Source organism: Trypanosoma brucei, chromosome 9, assembly GCF_000210295.1.
Source record: "Trypanosoma brucei gambiense DAL972 chromosome 9, complete sequence".
In the NCBI taxonomy this organism is placed as follows: Eukaryota; Euglenozoa; class Kinetoplastea; order Trypanosomatida; family Trypanosomatidae; genus Trypanosoma; species Trypanosoma brucei.
The window spans coordinates 1,691,024-1,710,274 of NC_026742.1; the positions used below are offsets into that span (position 1 = coordinate 1,691,024).

The 19,251-nt window shown below is 46.1% G+C and overlaps 11 protein-coding genes across 11 annotated transcripts; 10 read left to right on the forward strand and 1 right to left on the reverse strand.

Moving 5' to 3' along the window:
- Positions 1-566: 566 nt before the first annotated feature.
- On the forward strand, positions 567-887 carry TbgDal_IX7890 (conserved hypothetical protein, unlikely; the record flags this gene model as incomplete). Its single annotated transcript, XM_011778677.1, has 1 exon — positions 567-887. One exon carries the CDS (start codon positions 567-569, stop codon positions 885-887), a length of 321 nt encoding a protein of 106 aa, XP_011776979.1.
- Positions 888-1,275: 388 nt separating this feature from the next.
- TbgDal_IX7900 (hypothetical protein, conserved) lies at positions 1,276-3,036 on the forward strand (the record flags this gene model as incomplete). Its single annotated transcript, XM_011778678.1, has 1 exon — positions 1,276-3,036. The coding sequence occupies one exon, from the start codon at positions 1,276-1,278 to the stop codon at positions 3,034-3,036; it is 1,761 nt and encodes a 586-aa protein (XP_011776980.1).
- Positions 3,037-3,239: 203 nt separating this feature from the next.
- On the forward strand, positions 3,240-3,662 carry TbgDal_IX7910 (hypothetical protein, conserved; the record flags this gene model as incomplete). The annotated part of the gene is made up of 1 exon (XM_011778679.1): positions 3,240-3,662. The coding sequence occupies one exon, from the start codon at positions 3,240-3,242 to the stop codon at positions 3,660-3,662; it is 423 nt and encodes a 140-aa protein (XP_011776981.1).
- Positions 3,663-3,982: 320 nt separating this feature from the next.
- Positions 3,983-6,046, forward strand: TbgDal_IX7920 (protein kinase, putative; the record flags this gene model as incomplete). The annotated part of the gene is made up of 1 exon (XM_011778680.1): positions 3,983-6,046. One exon carries the CDS (start codon positions 3,983-3,985, stop codon positions 6,044-6,046), a length of 2,064 nt encoding a protein of 687 aa, XP_011776982.1.
- Positions 6,047-6,587: 541 nt separating this feature from the next.
- On the forward strand, positions 6,588-7,010 carry TbgDal_IX7930 (hypothetical protein, conserved; the record flags this gene model as incomplete). Its single annotated transcript, XM_011778681.1, has 1 exon — positions 6,588-7,010. The coding sequence occupies one exon, from the start codon at positions 6,588-6,590 to the stop codon at positions 7,008-7,010; it is 423 nt and encodes a 140-aa protein (XP_011776983.1).
- A 315-nt stretch (positions 7,011-7,325) lies between these two features.
- TbgDal_IX7940 (hypothetical protein, conserved) lies at positions 7,326-9,068 on the forward strand (the record flags this gene model as incomplete). Its single annotated transcript, XM_011778682.1, has 1 exon — positions 7,326-9,068. The coding sequence occupies one exon, from the start codon at positions 7,326-7,328 to the stop codon at positions 9,066-9,068; it is 1,743 nt and encodes a 580-aa protein (XP_011776984.1).
- A 707-nt stretch (positions 9,069-9,775) lies between these two features.
- On the forward strand, positions 9,776-11,131 carry TbgDal_IX7950 (cysteine desulfurase, putative; the record flags this gene model as incomplete). Its single annotated transcript, XM_011778683.1, has 1 exon — positions 9,776-11,131. One exon carries the CDS (start codon positions 9,776-9,778, stop codon positions 11,129-11,131), a length of 1,356 nt encoding a protein of 451 aa, XP_011776985.1.
- A 401-nt stretch (positions 11,132-11,532) lies between these two features.
- TbgDal_IX7960 (hypothetical protein, conserved) lies at positions 11,533-12,750 on the forward strand (the record flags this gene model as incomplete). Its single annotated transcript, XM_011778684.1, has 1 exon — positions 11,533-12,750. The coding sequence occupies one exon, from the start codon at positions 11,533-11,535 to the stop codon at positions 12,748-12,750; it is 1,218 nt and encodes a 405-aa protein (XP_011776986.1).
- Positions 12,751-13,648: 898 nt separating this feature from the next.
- On the forward strand, positions 13,649-15,427 carry TbgDal_IX7970 (transporter, putative; the record flags this gene model as incomplete). Its single annotated transcript, XM_011778685.1, has 1 exon — positions 13,649-15,427. One exon carries the CDS (start codon positions 13,649-13,651, stop codon positions 15,425-15,427), a length of 1,779 nt encoding a protein of 592 aa, XP_011776987.1.
- Positions 15,428-16,034: 607 nt separating this feature from the next.
- TbgDal_IX7980 (hypothetical protein, unlikely) lies at positions 16,035-16,352 on the reverse strand (the record flags this gene model as incomplete). Its single annotated transcript, XM_011778686.1, has 1 exon — positions 16,035-16,352. One exon carries the CDS (start codon positions 16,350-16,352, stop codon positions 16,035-16,037), a length of 318 nt encoding a protein of 105 aa, XP_011776988.1.
- Positions 16,353-17,831: 1,479 nt separating this feature from the next.
- Positions 17,832-19,100, forward strand: TbgDal_IX7990 (hypothetical protein, conserved; the record flags this gene model as incomplete). The annotated part of the gene is made up of 1 exon (XM_011778687.1): positions 17,832-19,100. The coding sequence occupies one exon, from the start codon at positions 17,832-17,834 to the stop codon at positions 19,098-19,100; it is 1,269 nt and encodes a 422-aa protein (XP_011776989.1).
- Positions 19,101-19,251: the final 151 nt, after the last annotated feature.

Consider the following 19,251-nt stretch of genomic DNA (forward strand, 5'->3'; position numbering starts at 1 on the left):
AAGGAAAAGGGGTGAGGAAAGGAAGTGGCGACGTGCGAGGTCGAACCTAGTAAATTGGTGCTTGGGGGGAGCTGTTGGAGACGCAACAAATCAATGCAATCAGCCACTTTTCCCCTCCCTTTCGTCTTACTCAGAAACGCGGGCAGCTTTTTGTCTCCTCGAATGCTCAACTAAATTCAGGTTGCTATCTACGTTTGGTGAATGGGCTGCTTTTGAGGCAATAAAATGGAAAACATTTCTTTTCGACGGTGGTTTAATTTTCTTTGTTTTACTTTATTATTATTTTTTTTTTTGTCGTTATTGTCTTATGCGGCTGTGCGTTCCTCCGCATGATGCACAAGTTTTGTGGCATCATATCCATGCTACCTTGCGCGGACCTGTGGAATACAAAGACAGACCGGCGTCCCCATATCTTCCGCAAAGAATAAAAAAAGAGAACAAATGGGAACAAATCAATAAAATGAGAAGAGGAGGAAAAGTGTAAAGCCAAAGAGGAGAAGGGTCACAACATTAATAATAGTAAAAATAACTTGACAACAGTTTTTTTTTACTATTTTCTTCTTTCCATGCCGGTGGAAAACGTTATAGACAGGGATGCAGTGTTACGGACCAAAAGCCTTAACAATGATTTGAAAGATATCTATACGTGTACGATGAAACACAAAAAAATAAGGTGTGCAAACGAGAGAAAAGTGGCACTGGTGCCTTTCTGCTTTTTCTCTTTACATTACTTTTCATACCTTAACTTTCTCTTTTTTAAACTTTTTTATTTAAAAAAAATGGTAAAACAATTTTTTCATTTCCTTTGTCACTGTTGTTGTTGTCTGTGGCTGCGACGCCTATCATGCAACTTGAAGAATCATTTTTCTTCAAAAAAAAAAAAATGAAGCTCACTTTCTAAAAAAAGAAAAAAATCCTCTTTCTACATCTGACTAAAATATGGATCATCATTTTTTTTTCTTACCTTCCTGTTGCTAACCTTTTGAAATGCATGTATTTTTTTTATATTTGTATGTGTATCGATCCGTTATTATCTTTGTATACGGATGCTCATTTAACTTTCACAATTTTCTTTCATTAATTTTAGCTGTTGGGGTGGAGGGAAGGGGGGCGGTTTTACAATTATTTTAATAGTAGGTGAGAAGAAGTGTGCTTAGGAAGTCACACCATTTGCATGGTGGAGGCGACCCCAACAGTGTGACGGTGTGTAAAAGATTTTGACGGCAAAACCGTGGCGTTTTATAGGAGAAAAAAAGCAGGAAGGATTGAAGAAAAATGCACTGGCCGCACGGAAAATGCGGTATAGTGCTAACGGTAAGGTTACCACTGTTGGTGGTGGATGCTATGCCCCGGAGGAACTTTCTGCGTGCACCTCTTTCACATTCATTTATGCATATCGGTTTTGCAATTATGTCGCAACGGCGTTGGCAATCGACCATAGGTGAGCAGCGGCCCACCGCACGTCGCTCAAAGAATGCCTACAGCCATCCTTTGGCGCCCAAAGATCCCGCTTCCCGCAACATCGTTGTTCCGGATGCTGTTCACGCAAAGGTGGGCTCACCAGATACGCTTCCCGCCGAGATATTGCAGAAACGGGCACAACGCGCCTTACTCATGCAGTTGCAGCAGAATGTTATATGGGAAGGTACAGTAATAAGTGACGAACGGCACCATCTCATACAGCATTTCGTCAAACTTCGCCAAAACCCAAAATACCGCTCGTCGAAACAAATGATGGTTGTTGGGGGCAGGCATTTGCTGCACGAACTGCACAAGCGAGGGTACACACCGAGACATCTGCTCGTCCGTGAGGGACAACAAAAACCGAAGTGGGCAACGAATACGGGGGTTAAAACGGAAATTATTCGGGTGGACCGACACGTAGCCGATGTCTGCTCCCCCGGTAACGATGGTTTCATAGGTGACTTTGATATCCCAAAGCCACCCCCAAAGGAAAGTCTCATAGCAAACAAGCAGAGGTTTGATCGCGTACTTGTGCTTGACAACGTGGATGATCCCGGTCTTCTTGGTACAGTGTTACGTACAGCGGCCGGGTTTCACTATGACGCGGTTATAGCGACAAATCATTGTGCAGATTTATACGATCATCGGGTGATTCGCGCAGCTCGCGGTGCCCATTTCCAAAAGGCTGTTCCCATTTATACGTTGAAGGAGGAAGATGGAGATAACGTGTACGGAATGTTGAACCACATTCTGCAAAGAAACGATTTGTCACCCGTCTGCTTTGCAGCGAGGGATGATAACGACGCAACTGACGAACTGGGTGACCTTGTCAGACAGTTACGGTCTGGTTGCGCTCAGCCCAAATCGCGGACCTCACCTTGCGGATCCCCAGCGGTAAAGCGGGAAACACTTAGTGATTACTGTCGCAATAACTTTACTAAAAGCGATGCGAAGGGTCAACTTCTCATGGTTGGGCCCAATCACAAACGTAATTCAGTTCGGCGTTGGTCAAAACAACTTAGCATACCAGTGACCCAATTGCTTCTGGACGAAGTATCGCAGACTGATGCTCTCATCGCCTTTTCTGTTGTGCTTCACGCCCTGCGGCCACATGGTAATTGGGACTACCTTCCCCTTCACAACAACCAGGAGCAACAGGAGACAGCTTCATTGGAACTTCAGGGGATGAAGGCCTCTGTGGATATTGGACCCAATCGGTTCGATTTAAATGAGAAGGATCTTAGCCTTGATGAAGAAGAGCAAGTGGAGAAAGCGCGGCTAGATAACGAATTGATGCGCTGGCGACGCCTACAACGTGCACAAGGAAGTGACTATGACCATTGGATGGAGGCGGAGACGCGGCGCATCCAAGAGATGGCATCTAACGAGAGCCGCAAGCAAGTTAGTCCCTGGGCACGGCTTCGAACGCGCTGGCAGAAGGGTGCAGTAGGGATGCCGCCGTGGGTCCCGAATATTGTTGATGAGTATCGCACGCCACTTGACAGAGATGCTTTACGGGTAGAAAGGGAGGTAAGCGAGTCTCATGTTAGACCGGAGAATTACGACAGGTGAGCGAGCGAATAATTTGATGAATGTGGTGTGGTGTGCTGAGGGTTGCGTGATAACTTAAATGGGTTGACAACACAAGAGCTTCTGGACCTCACTTATATCTATCACGAATAGAGAACCAATTGTTTGATTTGTCCTTATTTGTAGCTTTTCAGCCATTTCGCTTCTGTTGTTATTGCTCTCTGAGTTGTTTATAGAAGGTGCCAATGACGTTGTATTCTATTTACATCTTCAATCGATATGGTGACAACATATTCTACAAGGAGTGGAATCGAACTACGGCGCCTCAGGAGGGTGAGGCGGGGCTTGTAGCTGGATTCATATATACGCTACAGCACTTCTCATCGCAGCTTTCGTCCTCTGGAGAGGGTGGCTTTTACGCAGTTCGGACTCCGCTTTACAAACTTCATTATAACGAGACAATGACTGGTTATCGCGTTGCACTTCTAAGTGACAAGGATCTCAAGACAGATGTGGTGCAGAACGTCTTGCGTAAGATGTTTAGTGATGTTTTCCAAAGGTACGTAACAAAGGATCCCAACTACAGTCACACGCAGGGTTGTGTAATCACTTCCACAGCGTTTGGGGAAGCCCTGGACCAGTTTTTTCACTCTCAGAAGATCCTTTAGCTTGCTGTAACTCCGACGCATGCATCGAGAAAACCGCATGAAATTTTCCAAAGGGAAGGAACACGTGGTTTCGTCCGAAGTTTGAACATTTGAAGTGAAGCGAGGAGACGAGAGAAGTTTGTGGTGATTCCCCTCTGTCCCCATGCTACCAACACGTGAATGGAACCGTCCGCCATATATAAGGATACTCTTTTTCATCCTTTCTGCTTTGTTGTGCGTTTAACGACAAATTATCTACTCACATTCATCGCATCTCCGCTTTTCAACTTCTCCAGTTCTCATCATTTTCGCCAGCAGTAGCTTGGAATTAATATCGTACAATGGATGACGGAACTGGCCACCTCCTTCGGCCTCACTCCATTATTGGTATGGGTGCATATGGCACAGTTTTCAAGGCCTTTCGGCTCGCAAAAGAGCGTGCAGGAGACGAAGAAGCGTGGGAACGAGAAGGAAAACCGGTGGCAGTGAAGCAAACTATTTTCTCGGAGGTTACCGAAGACATTACCGTTGTGCTGAAAGAAGTTTCTTATTTGAGCAACCTTCAGCATCCCAACATCGTCACCTACTACACCGCCTTTACAGGTCAGGGCAAACTCGAAAGCATCTCGCAAGCCAAGCGAACCAGCGCAGAGTTAGGTGCGCCTACCAAGGAACCCGGGTCGAAGAGGAACGCAGAGGGAAAGGTACCAAAATCATCACTGAGCTTCTCCACTGAACCTTCCTTGTGTATTGTTGAGGAGCTCGTGGAAGGCGCCTCCGTTGCTAAGGTAATAAAAATGGCTGCGGAGCAAAGTGTAAAGCAAATGACGGAAGCGGAGATAGCTGCGGTTGTGTACGATGTTCTGCAAGCACTTTTGTACATCCACGAGGAGTGTCAACTGGTCCACCGCGATATCAAACCCCTGAATATGTTGCTTGATCGTAACGCCTCTTCTGTGAAACTTTGCGACTTTGGTACGTGCGCAGACCTGAGCCAGCAAGATGGGCGGTTTACTGTCATTGGTACCATCGGTTGGATTGCCCCCGAAGTTTTGGATAGTGGAATGATGGACCATCGCTCAGGGCACATCACTTCCCATAGTTTTCCGTCGGATGTTTGGTCGTTAGGTGTCTCTGCATTGGAGATGACGCAGGTGGGGATGACCAGATCCGCTTTATCAGAGTACATCAAGGACCTCTCCGTTATGCCATGCTCTGTCCAAGAAACGGTGACGGGTTCGCGCAAGAGTTTTCTTCAGGAGAAGCTGCCAACTGGTCACCTACGTGACTTTATTGCTTGCTGCTTGCGCAGGGATCCGCAGATACGCCCAAAAGTGCGCCAGTTACTTGAGCATAAGTTAATCGTAACGAGTGGCGTGGCAAATGCGAAGGAACGCAGCGCTAAAATAGCGGGTATTATCGCAGCAGTGACCATCGCAGGGAAGAAAAAAATCGGTAACAATGAGAAGATGAACGATGAGGCAATTGTTCTCCCACAATTCGCAGATTCAACGCTGACAAAGAACCGGTGCATGGAGGCTGTTGCTGCCCTGAAGCGTGAGTTCTTTGCGGCACAGGCACCGTTGCTAGAAACTTCGCGGTACTCTTGGTGCACACCCTCCCATATTTCTCGGATGACGACGTCGGATGACTTCCGTAACCTGCCAAAGCCACCAAAGCTGCTGGATCCGGAAATGAGCACCAATGCAAAAGTCTCTCTGCCAAGTCGCAGCTCTGAAGCCGCTAAGTCTCTCTTTGACGCGGTTGTAGTTCCAGCAACAGTAGAAAGTCAACGAACAGTGTTGAACATTGTGGGTCAATATCGTAAATTGGGTGGTGTACATACCAGCGATGGTTGGGCAGATATTGACAATAGGGCTGCAGCTTGCTATACATTTGAGGAGCTGGCGTGCAAGAACATCAAGCATGAGACTTTTGTTCAACTTCACGATGACCTTATACGGTGCTTCAAGGCGTGTTGCATGTCAATTCCAGACTTTGAAGCAACCTTTCTTCCTGCCTTCTTGCAGGCGTTAACGTCGCCTGGGGATTTGTATGATGTACGGCGGTTTATCGCATATGTGCACCAGCTACAAAGAGATGACCTCAGGCACACCTACCACGGCCGCCTCGATGCTGGTGATTCAAAAAGGGACGCGGCACGGAAAGCTAGCTGCTCCCAGCAACAACCACCATTACCGAATCTAACGGCGGCTGATTGGATGCGCTTTCCTAGAATGCCTCAGTCGATGGGGTGTATAGGGACTAGTGGCAATATCGGTGGAGACAAGAGTGATACGTCCACCGATGGTCTACGGCATCAGGCGCCACTAGTAAGTCCACCGGCTTATTTATACAATAAATGGTTGAAGGAGAAACAAGCAAGGGCTATGGGTCCCATATGAGACGTTGGACTACAACCCCACAAACCGCAGCTCCCCTTCCCGTCGGTTTTTTCTTACTTTATGTCTCTGAAACTTTACAGAGACAGATTTTCTTTGCTCTGCATACTCGTGACTTTATTCTTCTGACTGCTACGCATGACCGTAAGTGAATTTGGGAATAATCGGTGCAGTATTGGATGGACAGTTGAATAGATGGCACATGTTTCTGACGAGGCAGGTGAGTAATGCTTTACTTGTTTACTGTTATGGCCGTCGTGCGCGACAATTTTTTTCCTGCCTACTGATTGATCATTTTTCGTTTTATTTCTACTGACTTACTAACAGCTCATCCTTGTAAAGCATACGGCGCCCAAGATCGGGAAATCGCAGTTCAGAGGTGTGTGCACACAAGTCTATACACACATAGACGAAAGGGAGAGTGCGTGCTCACAGCTTCCAAAGAAGTGGTGTCTAAGTGCCAAAACAAGTAAAAAGGATAACTTCTATCGTTGATCCCCTTAGATCTGCGCAGTTCCTACTTTATCCGCTAGTTACCGTCATCATGACGAAACTGGTGCGCAAACTCAAACAAATGGCCAAGAAAAGGGCCCACCGAAATACCGTGTTGAAGCGTAAGGCAGAGCGGGCTCAAAAAGAACTTGAGGAAAATGCCAAACGAGAAAAAGAACGGTTGGAGCGGGAGACAACACTCGAGATGCAGCGGGTTGCCCGAGGTGATGAAGCTTCAGCTACCGGGGAATCAACGGGGCTAAGCAATAAGGTAATGCGTGTAGTAGGAGATCTAATGTTAGAACTACCAAAACAAAGGGCGAAGAAGCAAGTGTCACGTAAGCAGGCGAAGCGCAAGGAGGCCGCTCGAGAACGTGGCGAAGCAATTGCCGCCCAAATGGGAAAGAAATGGGAGGCAAAAAAACGACGTGTGAAGCAGCGGGCGCAGATCCGGAATGAGGATCTGCATGATTAAACCAGAACATGAGGTTGCTGATTGCAAGACCATGTTTATCGTGCTTGTGCACTTGCATGATGTTTTTTAAGTCGCAGCGGATCGCAGTGTCGCAGGAACTTACTTTACTATTGGAGTACTATCACCATCGAGCGGCATGTTTGCACCTGTGTTCATGTCCGCAACTCACCTTAACTTGAGTAGAACCTCTCATTAGAATTCCCTTTTTTTTTCTTTGTTCTTTGCTTTTCATCCACACGTAGGTACTTTTTATTTTTCTATTTTGCCTCACCTAGTCGGCTTTCGTTGACAGTTGAGTTATTTTCCCTGCCGAAAATGTATCGACACGGTCTGGAATCAGAAGAACAACGGCATGAGGATCTTCTATTACTTCCCACGCAATCGGACACGCAGACGACGGAGGAAAGAACAACGGCGAACCCAACCACTCAGGGTGCCACTGATGAGGGTGGCAGCGGTGCTGCAGATGGGGAAGGTGCAGCGACTTACCTCACACCGCGTGCAGTGAGTGTGGACTCTGATTTAACCTTGGAAGACCTCTTTGGTCCGCTCTTTTATGTGGACGAGTCACTAGTAGTAGTGGATCCCGCCCTACTTGGATCTCGAAGTTTACTGCGGCGATTCTTTGGGGACACTATATGCGAGACAGATGTGGACATTACGAGCGACAATGAAGAAGCGCTAAGAAAAGAGGTGGAATTGGCCAGGAAGGAGGCTTGTGTAAACTATGTCTATGAATTATTTGGTGAGGAAGGTGCAGCAATTATCGGTACTCAGGAGCCTAAGCCATTCGATTGCTTAGTTTCTTCTGTACCAGATAAACAGAATGTTGGTCTTTATGAGGAAATGTGGCTTACGGATATGCCAAAAATTGCCCCTAACCGTCAGACACTTCACATGGAACCGCGGCCGTACGTTTCTTCAAACCCTTCGGCTCCATTGAGAAGCACGGAGCGGAGCCTTTATACAACACAGAACGTCATCCGGTGGTCGATTGGCTGCCGCGACAAGTTATTTGTTAGCAATGCACGCATTGTGCGATGGAGTGACGGTAGCACCACATTGCGGGTTGGCAGTGACTCTTTCCCGTTACAGCTGTCAAGAGATAACGCAATCACAATGCTGGCATCTCCATCCGCGATTAGTAAGGGAGACCTCACTTTACCCGCGATGGTTTCTGTAATCAACCCCAGTAAACACTTCGTTGCAGAATGCAACAGTGCAGCTTCAATTGAAAAAGCTGTTAACGAAGAGAATCAACGGATCAGGTCTGTGTCGGCCCAGCACAACCTTGCATACAGTGTTCCAACACTTCCAAGGGTTGACTGGAACAATTTAGCTGCATCTGGAACACCTGAAGGGGAGTTCCTCGCGAGGTCGTACAATCTTCGTAAAAAGATGATGGAACAAAGGAAGAACAGAGGAGAACCCATGACGCTTACTGAGCAGCTGCAAATGGAAAGTGAACTATTTGAGAAATTGCAGAGTCTCAGTGCCAAGGAGCTTCTGGAGCAACAGCAGGAACAGGAGCGACAAGCAGCCCTCCGCTCTCTGACGCGGCAGAATCAGACAGCTCATCGCCGTCGTTTCGAGAGGACTGTAGAGCTTGAAGGTGGTGAATATCGTGAGGGACATAATAGTATGGGTGGGGGTAATACTGGCTTGAACGGTGGAGACTTTGATAATAATGATGAGGATGAAGAAATCGAAGATGATTACGAAACAATGCTGGAAAACGTGCGGCGCAAGCGGCAGCGAGAAGACGATGAAGCTGATGCGAAACATGCTTGCAATATTCGCTTGTATGAACAAGCAAGGGCGGGGCAGTACGGCAGCCTCATAGATTCCATGCAGGATCTTCTTTCTCAACTCCCGGACGGTTCCATTGCTCGGGAAAGCGTGGACGAAACGGTTGAGTTCCTTCGTGCTGGGTCTTTTTCCCCTGCGGTCGTCATTAAGGAGGTTCCACTGATGCTGGAGGGAGTGGCGAGTGAGTGCCCGGATGTTGACATCGGTAAGGTGAGGGAGGAATTGCGCAAGCTACATGAGCGAAAGTGACCGAGATAGGGATATACCGGTGTCACGTGCTCTCACTGTTCGGATCACCTGCTCGTGTTGATGCTGTTGTTCATGTTTCCTTTCTTGTTTCTGTGGTGGTGGTTGATTACGTATTGCATATCCCTAAGAGCCGCACCTGCAGTATTGGGAGGGAAGAAGAAAAAAATCTTGATGGAAAGATCTGGCAGATCTTACCCTGGCAGCGTCTGATTTTTACTAACAGCCTCCCCCTCTATCAATCCTCGCACGCACACGCAAAAGCCGACACCGCGGTGGCGTGGGAGTTTCAAAATGATCCACGACAGAATGCGAAGACAGGGTCACTTCGATACGGAGAAATGAGGGGGATGTGAGTATGGTAGAAATATATATATATATTACTGAGTTCGTTTACCTCATCTTTTAAACCGCGACATTTTCTTCCCTGTTGTGGGAAATCCCAGGGGTTCCCCTTATTTCGAAGAGTAAAAATAATTTTGAAGTGCAAGCCCTGGCACCTTGTGTAATTTGTTGGAGAGTTGCGTTTTTTTTTTTTGTCCCGCTGCCCACTCTCCTTTTTTCTCATCCCTTTTTTTCTTCGCCTCACTATAATGTACTTTCATGTGCTCACCAGTCCGCATTTAAAAAATTGTTTTCTCATTCTTTGCGATTACCGAATCATCGTCTCTTGCTTATACGATATTTCTTACTATATTTGTGTTTAGGGAATGTGTAGCATTGAGGGCCCACCACTCAAAAAACTGCGACCGCAGCCGCTCACGCCCACAGATCCTATTCCCATTTATTTGGACTACAATGCCACTACACCACTCTGCATGGAATCTTGGAGGGCCATGTCGGCTGTTGTACCATTTTCGTGGGGGAACCCCAGTTCAGTCCATCCATATGGTTTGGCGGCAAAATTTGTGCTGGATGAGGCGAGGGGGAAAGTAGCAAACGCCATTCGTGCGGTAACTCCTGCGAATGTTATTTTCACTTCGGGTGGGACGGAGGCTAATAACTTAGCAATAATCGGCGGGTTCACGGCATTGCGGGAACGGCTTCCAAGTCGACACTATATAATTACGACAAACGTTGAGCACCCCGCCGTTGAGGAAGTGTTAAAGTTTTTGGAAAGAGAGCATTCGGCAGTGGTGAAGGGAGGAGATAGACGCATGTCAGGTGGAAAAAAGCAACAGCCACCACCCGTAGAGGTGTACCGCTTCCCTGTCGATCCTAGGACCGGTTGCGTGCGCACCGACGAGTGGCGCAAACTTCTACTCGAACTTCCGGGTGGTCCACAAAACGTTGCACTAGTAACAGTGATGCACGCCAACAATGAAATTGGTGGTATTAATCCTATTGATGACCTCGTGAAACTTGTGAAGGAAATATGTGGTGAGGAAACACTGTTTCACACTGATGCAGCACAATCTATCGGGAAAGTGCCCGTAAATGTCAGCGCCATGCGCGTTGACATGCTGTCCATTTGTTCGCACAAATTCTATGGCCCAAAGGGTGTTGGTGCGTTATATGTCAGGGATGGTGTGCGTATACGAAATATTCTCTTCGGAGCAAATCATGAAAATGGTGCACGCCCAGGCACAGAGAATGTGCTCTTGGTAACAGGTATGGCGGAGGCGCTTCATGTGGCCTGCAAGAACCTAACCGCAAACGCTGCCACAATGCGCAATACTCGCGACGAATTATTTCGGGTGATAAAGCAAGAAGTTTCCAAGGTGGGTATGGATTGTGTGTTGAATGGTGACATCGACCATGCTCTTCCTAATACATTGAGTGTTGCATTGTTTAAAGTGACAGATAGTGGTAAGCGAAGATACATTTCCGCCCACGGACTCATTCAGGCGGTCGGTGATAAGGTGTGCATGTCCTCGGGCGCGGCCTGCCATTCTGCAGAGGAGAACGTTGTTGTTTCCGCCTCACTGCGCAGCGTTGGTGTGGATTTGGATCGTGCGGTAGGCACACTCCGTCTTTCTACAGGACGAACAACAACGATGGCGGAGGTGCGGCGAGCGGCTCGCATCATTGTTCGGCGGGCCGTGCAACAGTTCGGTGAGTTTTAGAGCGGCAGCGCATCTCTCCCTTACCTACCGTCGCAAATAAATGCATCAGCAAGTATCAAGGATGTCAAGAGTCGTTTGAAAAGGAAGGAGTGGTGGGGTGTTACCGTGGAAAAAAGGGTAGTATCGCTCTGTGGACCAGACGAATGGTGAGCCAAATTCCTCCTAACCACGCGTCTGTCGCTTACTGTTTACGTGGGATTTATCTCTTCACCTGCACCGTTGTTTGTTTTCCCTCTATTACTCGCCTCACACTTTCCTTTCCTCTCTATACAACGTATAGATTATGTTCATCTATTGGTTTCATTTTCTTGTATGATTCTATTTTCACGTCTAGTTAATTAATGGTTTCTCGTGGTGAAGGAACTGAAGGGCGTTGGGTGGAAGGATAAAAGGAAGGGGTCATGGAAACGAAAGGTTCTTCTGTTCATGTATGCAGCAACGCATGGAAGCTGACGCACCATGTCACATGGAAGGATGATGGTTTCCCTTTTGTGCTTCACGTTCCTGAACTTGAGTTACGTATTGATTTCCCTATTGCACACTACAAGTGCTGTTGGGCCTGCGCCATGCTACATCCCGTGTGGAAAAGGGTGGCGAAATGCAGTCCAAGACAAGAGTATGCGAGACAAACAAATGCATCGGTATGCATCCATAAACCCACCTTACGAGAAGCAGGCGACGTATTGTCGGAGCTATCGTCGTTCACTCTCGCACTTGACAAGCGGCAGAAACAACACTATCCCAGGAGCAGCGTTAGTAGACTAAGGTTCGTTCACAGTCTGCCAACTATAATTCGTTTAGGGAACGGTATAAAGGGAACCATCACTGCCACATTTACGCTTCAACGATGTGTTGCGGATGGGAATAATCCCTCCACTTTGTTCCCTACATTTCTTGCCGTTGAGTCAGTCGGTCTCATAGATTGTTTTGTGGTTGACGCAATCCCGAGGTCGAGAAAGGGCCATGAACGCAACGGGGTGACTTTGTTGCCACTCCAGAACATAAGCAGTGGCGGTGAAACAGCAACGTACGACGCGCTCAATATCCAGCTACGTTTCGACTGCCTTCCACCGTCGTTTGACAGTTCGCTTACTTCTCACGAGATACCGTGGGAGCTCCGCGTGTATGCCGTCTTTTACGAGTCGTTAGATGCACAGGTACACCTTGACGACGCGTTCAGGCGGCTCGCTGAATGGCATCCAAGTAAAACAATGGAAGAGCGGTTTGCCGTCGTGAGCCCCGGGGTCGATCCCTCCATATCCATAAATATGGAACTAAGACGTAAGGGGTGGCTGCACCGTCACATCAAAGAGGCATTAAACCAGATGGACTCCAGAGTAGAAGGTGGCAATGAGGACGCAGGTCATCCTCCAGCTGAACTTCGACCTATCGCCACTCTTGAAGGAGCCGACAACGTTGTAGTGGAGACGTGTCCACAGGCAGGCAGTAGTGCTGTTGTAGCTGTGTTACCGAGAGATACGAAGTGGCCGTTAGTAGTCGCTGTTGAAACAGAAAAAGGGATAGGGAAACAGTCCCCTCCGATACCGGGTTCCTCGTCTCTCGAGCGGCTCTCCCGTGAATTCATCAAGCTGTGGGAAAGACTTAGTGTTGACGATTAAGAGTCATTTGACGACATATTTGATGTGGTTAAATATGTGTACAAGACCACCTCTCACTTAGTGGAACCTTAGAGTTGGAGGAGTGTTCGCATAGCTTCATCGATTTTGTGGTATATGCATAACTTGACCCACCCATGCTCGTGGATCCGCTGACCTAGTTTGGCGCGGGTTATATACTGTGTGTTTCACCGGTAGACAGTGAGGCGGGTACTCCGCTTTTACGGTGCCGTAGAGTTTCTAGAGGACAAATTGGGGAGTAGTGTTTCTCCCACTTATTCAAACCTTCCAGTTTCACATCGGACATATGGGTAACTGTTGCATTGCATGACGTATCTGCACTTATACGTTTGTGTATTTGTGTGCTATAAGCATATACTCACTTCATGTTCTCAAACAATATAGATTGATGTGACTGGTGTCTATGTTAGTCTTTTCAGCTGTTTTCTTGCTCCGCAACGTTAGACCATCCTTATTTCCCCTGCGCTACTCTTTCTGTGATTTATAAATAATTCTTTATTAGAAAAATAATAACATAGTCACACCTACATCCCCCTTTTCATCGTGGGCTCATAGAGGGAAAGTATAGCTCTTATCTTAAAAGAACTGTGCAGGGCCTCAGAACGTTGTTCCCACTACGAACCGGTGCACGGGCCGAGCGGTTGGTTGGATAGAGGGGTGACAAAGGTTAAAAGAATTTTCCTTTTCCTCTGGAAAAAAGGGTGTATTGATTAGTGATAACAATTAGTTACAGCAGCCACACTTAACTGCTTTCACAATTTGTTTTTTTTCACTGTTCTAGTTTCCTTTCCCTCTTTTTTTTTATCGTTAAAAGACGATATCTTTGTTCACTATTTAATTGCGTACGTTCAGTTGTTCGTTATTAAATTGAGACAAAGAAATGCAACAAAAATCGGACGCCGTTACACCGCTTCCCCTGAAGCAGATGTTCCCGTTAGCACTCGTTCTGCTAAACGAAAGTCTTTGTTCTTCAATACTTCTGCCCTATGTTGGATACCTCGTGTCATTCTTTGAAAAGTGTCCCCCAGAGGAGGCCGGTTACATGTCAGGAGTGGTTTTGGGATCCTTCATGCTTGGGCAGTTCACGAGCGGCAAAATGTGGGGTTGGATGAGTGACTATTACGGTCGTAAACCAACCCTTGCATTAGGTCTTATTATCGGTGGGTTGATGGTTCTTTGCTTTGGCTTCAGCGGCAACATCTGGGTTTGCATCATTTTTCGTTTCTTTCATGGCCTCTCGAACGGAAACCTTTTGGTCGCAAAGACAGTACTGGCTGATATTCTCGACAGAACCAATGAAGCCCAAGGGTTTGCGATGGTTAGTTTCACGTACGGTTTCGGGATTCTAATCGGTCCGGCGATGGGTGGACTGCTGTACGATCCCGCAAACAGCAATATGTTTCGTTGGGCAGGTTTCAGAAAAGATGGCGTTTTCGCCCGCTACCCGGGACTGATGCCAGCAGTTGCATGCTTCTTCTACGCTATTTTTGCTCTTGTCATATGTTTGGTGTTTCTAGCGGAGACCAATCCTCATGCTCGACCTTTACCAGGGTGGATTTTGGCGCTCCTACCATCTTCGCTGCGACTCAGAGCGACACATGAGGTGGTCCCAAATAATGAAAATATAGAGGCTGTAGTTGTCGAGCCGGAGCCGGATTATTTTTTCAATGGGTTACCTGATGAGTCTGATATCTTAGGTGAAAATCATGGGACTGCGACATGGGAGAAGTCTCAACAGCTTTCTTTTCGGAAGGACGGAACAAACGAAGAAGCGAAGCAACACAAAGAAGCAGCACCTAACGGTACAAATGGTCGGGTGGACTCTCATCTAGAAGTAGATCGCGAGGCAAGTGCCCCGGCTCTGCGCGGTGCAGGAGATGAAATAAGTGTTGCTACTTCTCAAGAAAAGGAACCGTTTGGGTACAGAGATTCATTTGTAAACCCCAATACGAGGTGTGTATTAGTCACCTACATGCTCATTTGCTGTGGAGATGTGGCGTTCTCGGAGATTTTTTCGTTGTGGGCGATTGCAGGGACATCTCATGGAGGACTCGGTTATCAGGCCAGTGCGGTTGGGACGCTTCTCTTAACGAACAGTTTCCCGTGTCTCTTGTCTAACGTCACGTTGCACCTCGCATGTCGCGTGATTACCAACAAATTAGTTTTGTGGCGTATTTCCGTGATGATAATTTCTGTGGTAGTTGGTTTGATGCCTTTCGTGACGTATGCGGTGGGAGGTGCACAGATCCCCTTACTTCTCATGTGCACATTTGCCAGGCAGTGGTTTAGTTCCTGGGCTTTCGGACTCATTACAATATTTACTGCTCGCGTTGCGCCACCCCTTCACACAGGTACAATGTATGGTATTGCCCAATCTTGTGGCTCAATAGTGCGTTGCGTGATTCCATTCGCAATTACTCCACTGTTTGCGTGGTCAATATCAGGTCATAAGCCCATTCCATTCAACAGCGTGCTTACCTTTCTCATTTCATCCGTAATGTTTATCTCTGCATGTGTTGGTTCGTTAGGTCTCAAGGTTGAAGACGAAAACGAGCTGCAAAACGAACAGCAACTCGAAACAAACTATGTGGTGGTTATGGATTGCGAATTTGATGACGAGGACGCTAGGGGTGGAATTTTCACAGGTATTAAGGGGTGAAATAGAGAAAAAAAATGGGCAATAAATTTGTTAATGAGAGCATATATATACATATGTATATATATGCTACATTTTATATATGTGACGCGAGGAAGAAGAAAAAAAAATGATTAATCGAAGAATGTGTAATCGATTAGTATCCACTTACAAGAATTTATGTTTATATTCCTCTGTATGTGCATGTTTGGTGATTCGTAACCAAACCGTCTTTTGCGTGGTCTTACCATCCGATTCCCCTTATCTTGCTTAAACGTGATTATGTTTGTTGCAGCCCAAAGTGCTTGACGTGCACTTCGCTCCTGTCATCAGTTTGTGCGCGGCCAAAAAAATTTTTATTGTGTTCCTTCGCCCTCGTAAAGAAAAGGGCTGTGAGCGAGGAAGAGAAGGAGGAAGGTGTCACGAGCACGCTAACATTATTTACAAAAATCATCCCTTTACATACAGGCTGCGCGCAATAAGGCAAGCATGTGTGCTTTATGACTGTGTGTTACATAGTACAAAAATTTCAGTTGTCGCGGCGCGAAGTAAGCAAGGAGAAATAATAAGCGGGTTAGAAGGTATGGGGGAAAAACAAACAAACAAACATACTACAAATATATATCTGTATCTATATATAAATGTACATGCTTCTATATTTATAATAACAAGGCAAAGTTGGTAACGACAACGGCAAAAGGGAGTGCAAATAAAGTGATGTCGCAACCATAAGGGGTAAAAAAGGGAATTCAAGCGGAGGAAGCGTTTCGATTTGGTATACCTTTTTAAAAAGTGAATGTTTAATAAAGGGGTGATCGATACAAAAACGACAAAAATGAAACAACGAAACTAAAAGAAGCACATATGTGGCTGCGTGGGATACCCTAAAGTTAAATTTCTCGCTCACTCTTTTGTCTTTCTTCCTCTTTTTTTTTCCGACTTCCTTCATTCTTTCATAAATAAACAGACTGAGACAGATTGTGAGAAGGTAAAAGGAACTAATCGAGAAAGGATAAAAGGAATATAACAGTAAAGAAAATTAGAGGATGTATCGTGCCCATTTCTTCGCGTCGGTTCTGCTACTGACGATGTGGATTTGTTTCCTTTGATGATCCTCTTATTTATAATCATCATTGCTTTTGTTGTTTTTATTATTTTAACTTTACTTTTCATCCTTCCTTCTGTTTTGGCATTTTACTCGCATTTTTTTTTCTTTATTTCGTTGTTATTTGTGAACCTTCTCAGACATCGAATGCATCTTACTACTGTTATTATAAGTGGAGAGAAAGATCAGAATCCACAAATCATTCCTCTTGATGTCTGTTTTGTTTTTTTGTTTGGTTCTTATGATTTTATTTGGGCCTTATTGTTTATTGACGCTGGCTTCCTTCTCCTTTCTGCTGGACCGTTCAGGACCATGGGTGTCCGTTAACTCCCCCTTTCGTAGCGTTATTCAGTCCCTTTCTAATATCAAAATTTATACTCATCACTATTTATATTTGGTATGTGAAACAAAATCCAAATGGGAACGATTGGGTTGGGACGCACACTGAGATGAGGCTGGCGCTGCGTCGAATAGAAACAATCACTTATTTGTTGATACCTATTCATTTGGTTGCTACAGTACGCTACAATACGGGGTTCATATTAGGATTTACTTATATATATATATATATGTGTGTATATGTATGTATTCCTCACGAATGAGTGTATGAATATGCAAGAATGCGTATTCATATGTAGCTGAAAGTGTATACCGCATATTGTGTGTTTTTACCTGTGTGTTTGCATGTGTTACATGTACTGCGTTTGATGTGACAATATATCTTTTCTGATGGCTTTGTTGTGAATTGAGTCTCTGCAGCAGTTTCGTGTGGGTTGTGTTAATTTTCCTCTTCATTATTCTTCCCATCTTTTCCTTAGTATTCTTCGAAGTACACAGCAGTTAGCTTAACCACTGATTCCTTGGTTATTCACAGCATTTGTATTTGTTGGCGGTGGAACTTATCACCAAAACGGGCTTTCTTTCGTACGATTTCCGGGTAAAACTTTGGATATATTTTAAAATATATTGGTTGTGTTGCAAGCACGAGGGCCATACGAGCGCGTCTGACTGAGGGGGGGGGGAAACAAGACTCGTCAAACCTCACCGAATTACCCTTGTGTGTTATTACTGTTTTCCGTGAACTTTAAGTGTCGCAGTGTATAAGGAGATTCTCTGCCTCGGAAAAGGAATTTGGGGAAGGGGATACAGTGTTTAGCTGAAAATTACAAAAAAGAGTAACTTTTTTGGTGTATATATACATATATTATACGGCCGCCAAATTTGTCGTTTTCTGTTAAAGTTAAGAAAAACAAAAGAAGGAGCTGCAAAGCTTCGGGAAGTGGTAGAGAACGATTAGAAGAAAAGAGTGAAATAACAACGTGAATGTCCGTCGTTGAAATGGAGAAGGATTCTCAACCAGAACAACCAATGAGGTCGAAGAACTTCCTTCACCGCGTTGGCACAACGATTTTATTCGTTGGAACATCCTTTGCTCTTAGCGTTTGCACCCCAAGATTTCTTCCATCAGCGGTGAAAGATTTCGCTCCAACCATCATGTGGGGGTTCACGTGTTTTTGTGTCCGGAGAGCCTTCAAAATGATGATGACGCTCGTGCTGATTACGCATTTGCTGGCATCCGGAGCCTCACTATGGTCTTGTGGGTTCTCCAACCGTGTTGCGAATCGTGCCCTAATATTTCCCTCCTTTGCTTCGCTTGCAGCACTTCTCGCCACTTGGCGGTTACCGACGATGCCTCTTGAACGTGTGATTGGAGTGAGTCTGGTGCAGACATGGTCCATTTCTTGTGGTCTGATTCTCTTTGCCGTATTTCCTGCAACTCTCATATCCGGCAGCAACTGGGATCAGGCCAAACGCGATGCGCGCTTTGATCAGGTTATTGAACGTGCAACAGATCAGCGGGTGGAGAGGTTTACCGTCCAATCTACGGGTGGTGTTCAGTTGGATGCCGTAGCGGTGATGCCGGAGGACCCAACAGAGCACTGGGTTGCATACTTTGGCGGGAATGCGGAAATAATGGAAACCAGCACGGAGGATATGGCTTTTTCTAATCACCTTGTGCATGCTAATTGGTTGTTTCACAACCCGCGTGGCGTAGGAAGAAGCAGTGGATATGTATGTTGGGCTAACGATTTGGTGGACGATGCCGAGGCTGTTGTGTGGGAAGCGGTTCGACGTTACAATATTAACCCCAAAAATCTTATTTTGTGGGGACACAGTATTGGTGGCGGGGTTGCAGCTGCACTAGCAGGGCGCTATAGCGATTTCCCCTTCCCAGTGTTGTTGGATAGGACATTCTCGCGCCTTAGCGATGCTGCCGTGTCCTTCTCACCGTTTCCTGCCACTGTGACAAGGGGTGCTATTAAGGTAACAACAGGTGACCTTAATGTTGTTAAGAGCTGCCGCAGTTTGAAGGGTCGTAATGTGTTGGTTATATTCCACCGCTCGGATGAAATAATTCGGTTCAATATTTCCTCAATCGCACGTCCCACTGCGGTAAAGAAGTCGGGTTTAAATAAAAGTTCGTTTTTGGAGCTCCAGAGCACGTTCGTCCCCTCTCCTCACAACACTCCACTGGATTATTTTCCTGAGGTGACGCAGATACAAAGGCGTATCATTCAACTTTATGAATAATCGCGAAATACTTTAACAAAATACAAAAAGGAAAAAATCGACACACACACACACATGCACTTCGTACATCTGGCGTTGTTGTTGCTTTGTGTGACCTCGTGCGCATCGCACCCTTCCCCCCTTTTTTGTTCTTCACCATCTACTTTTTATT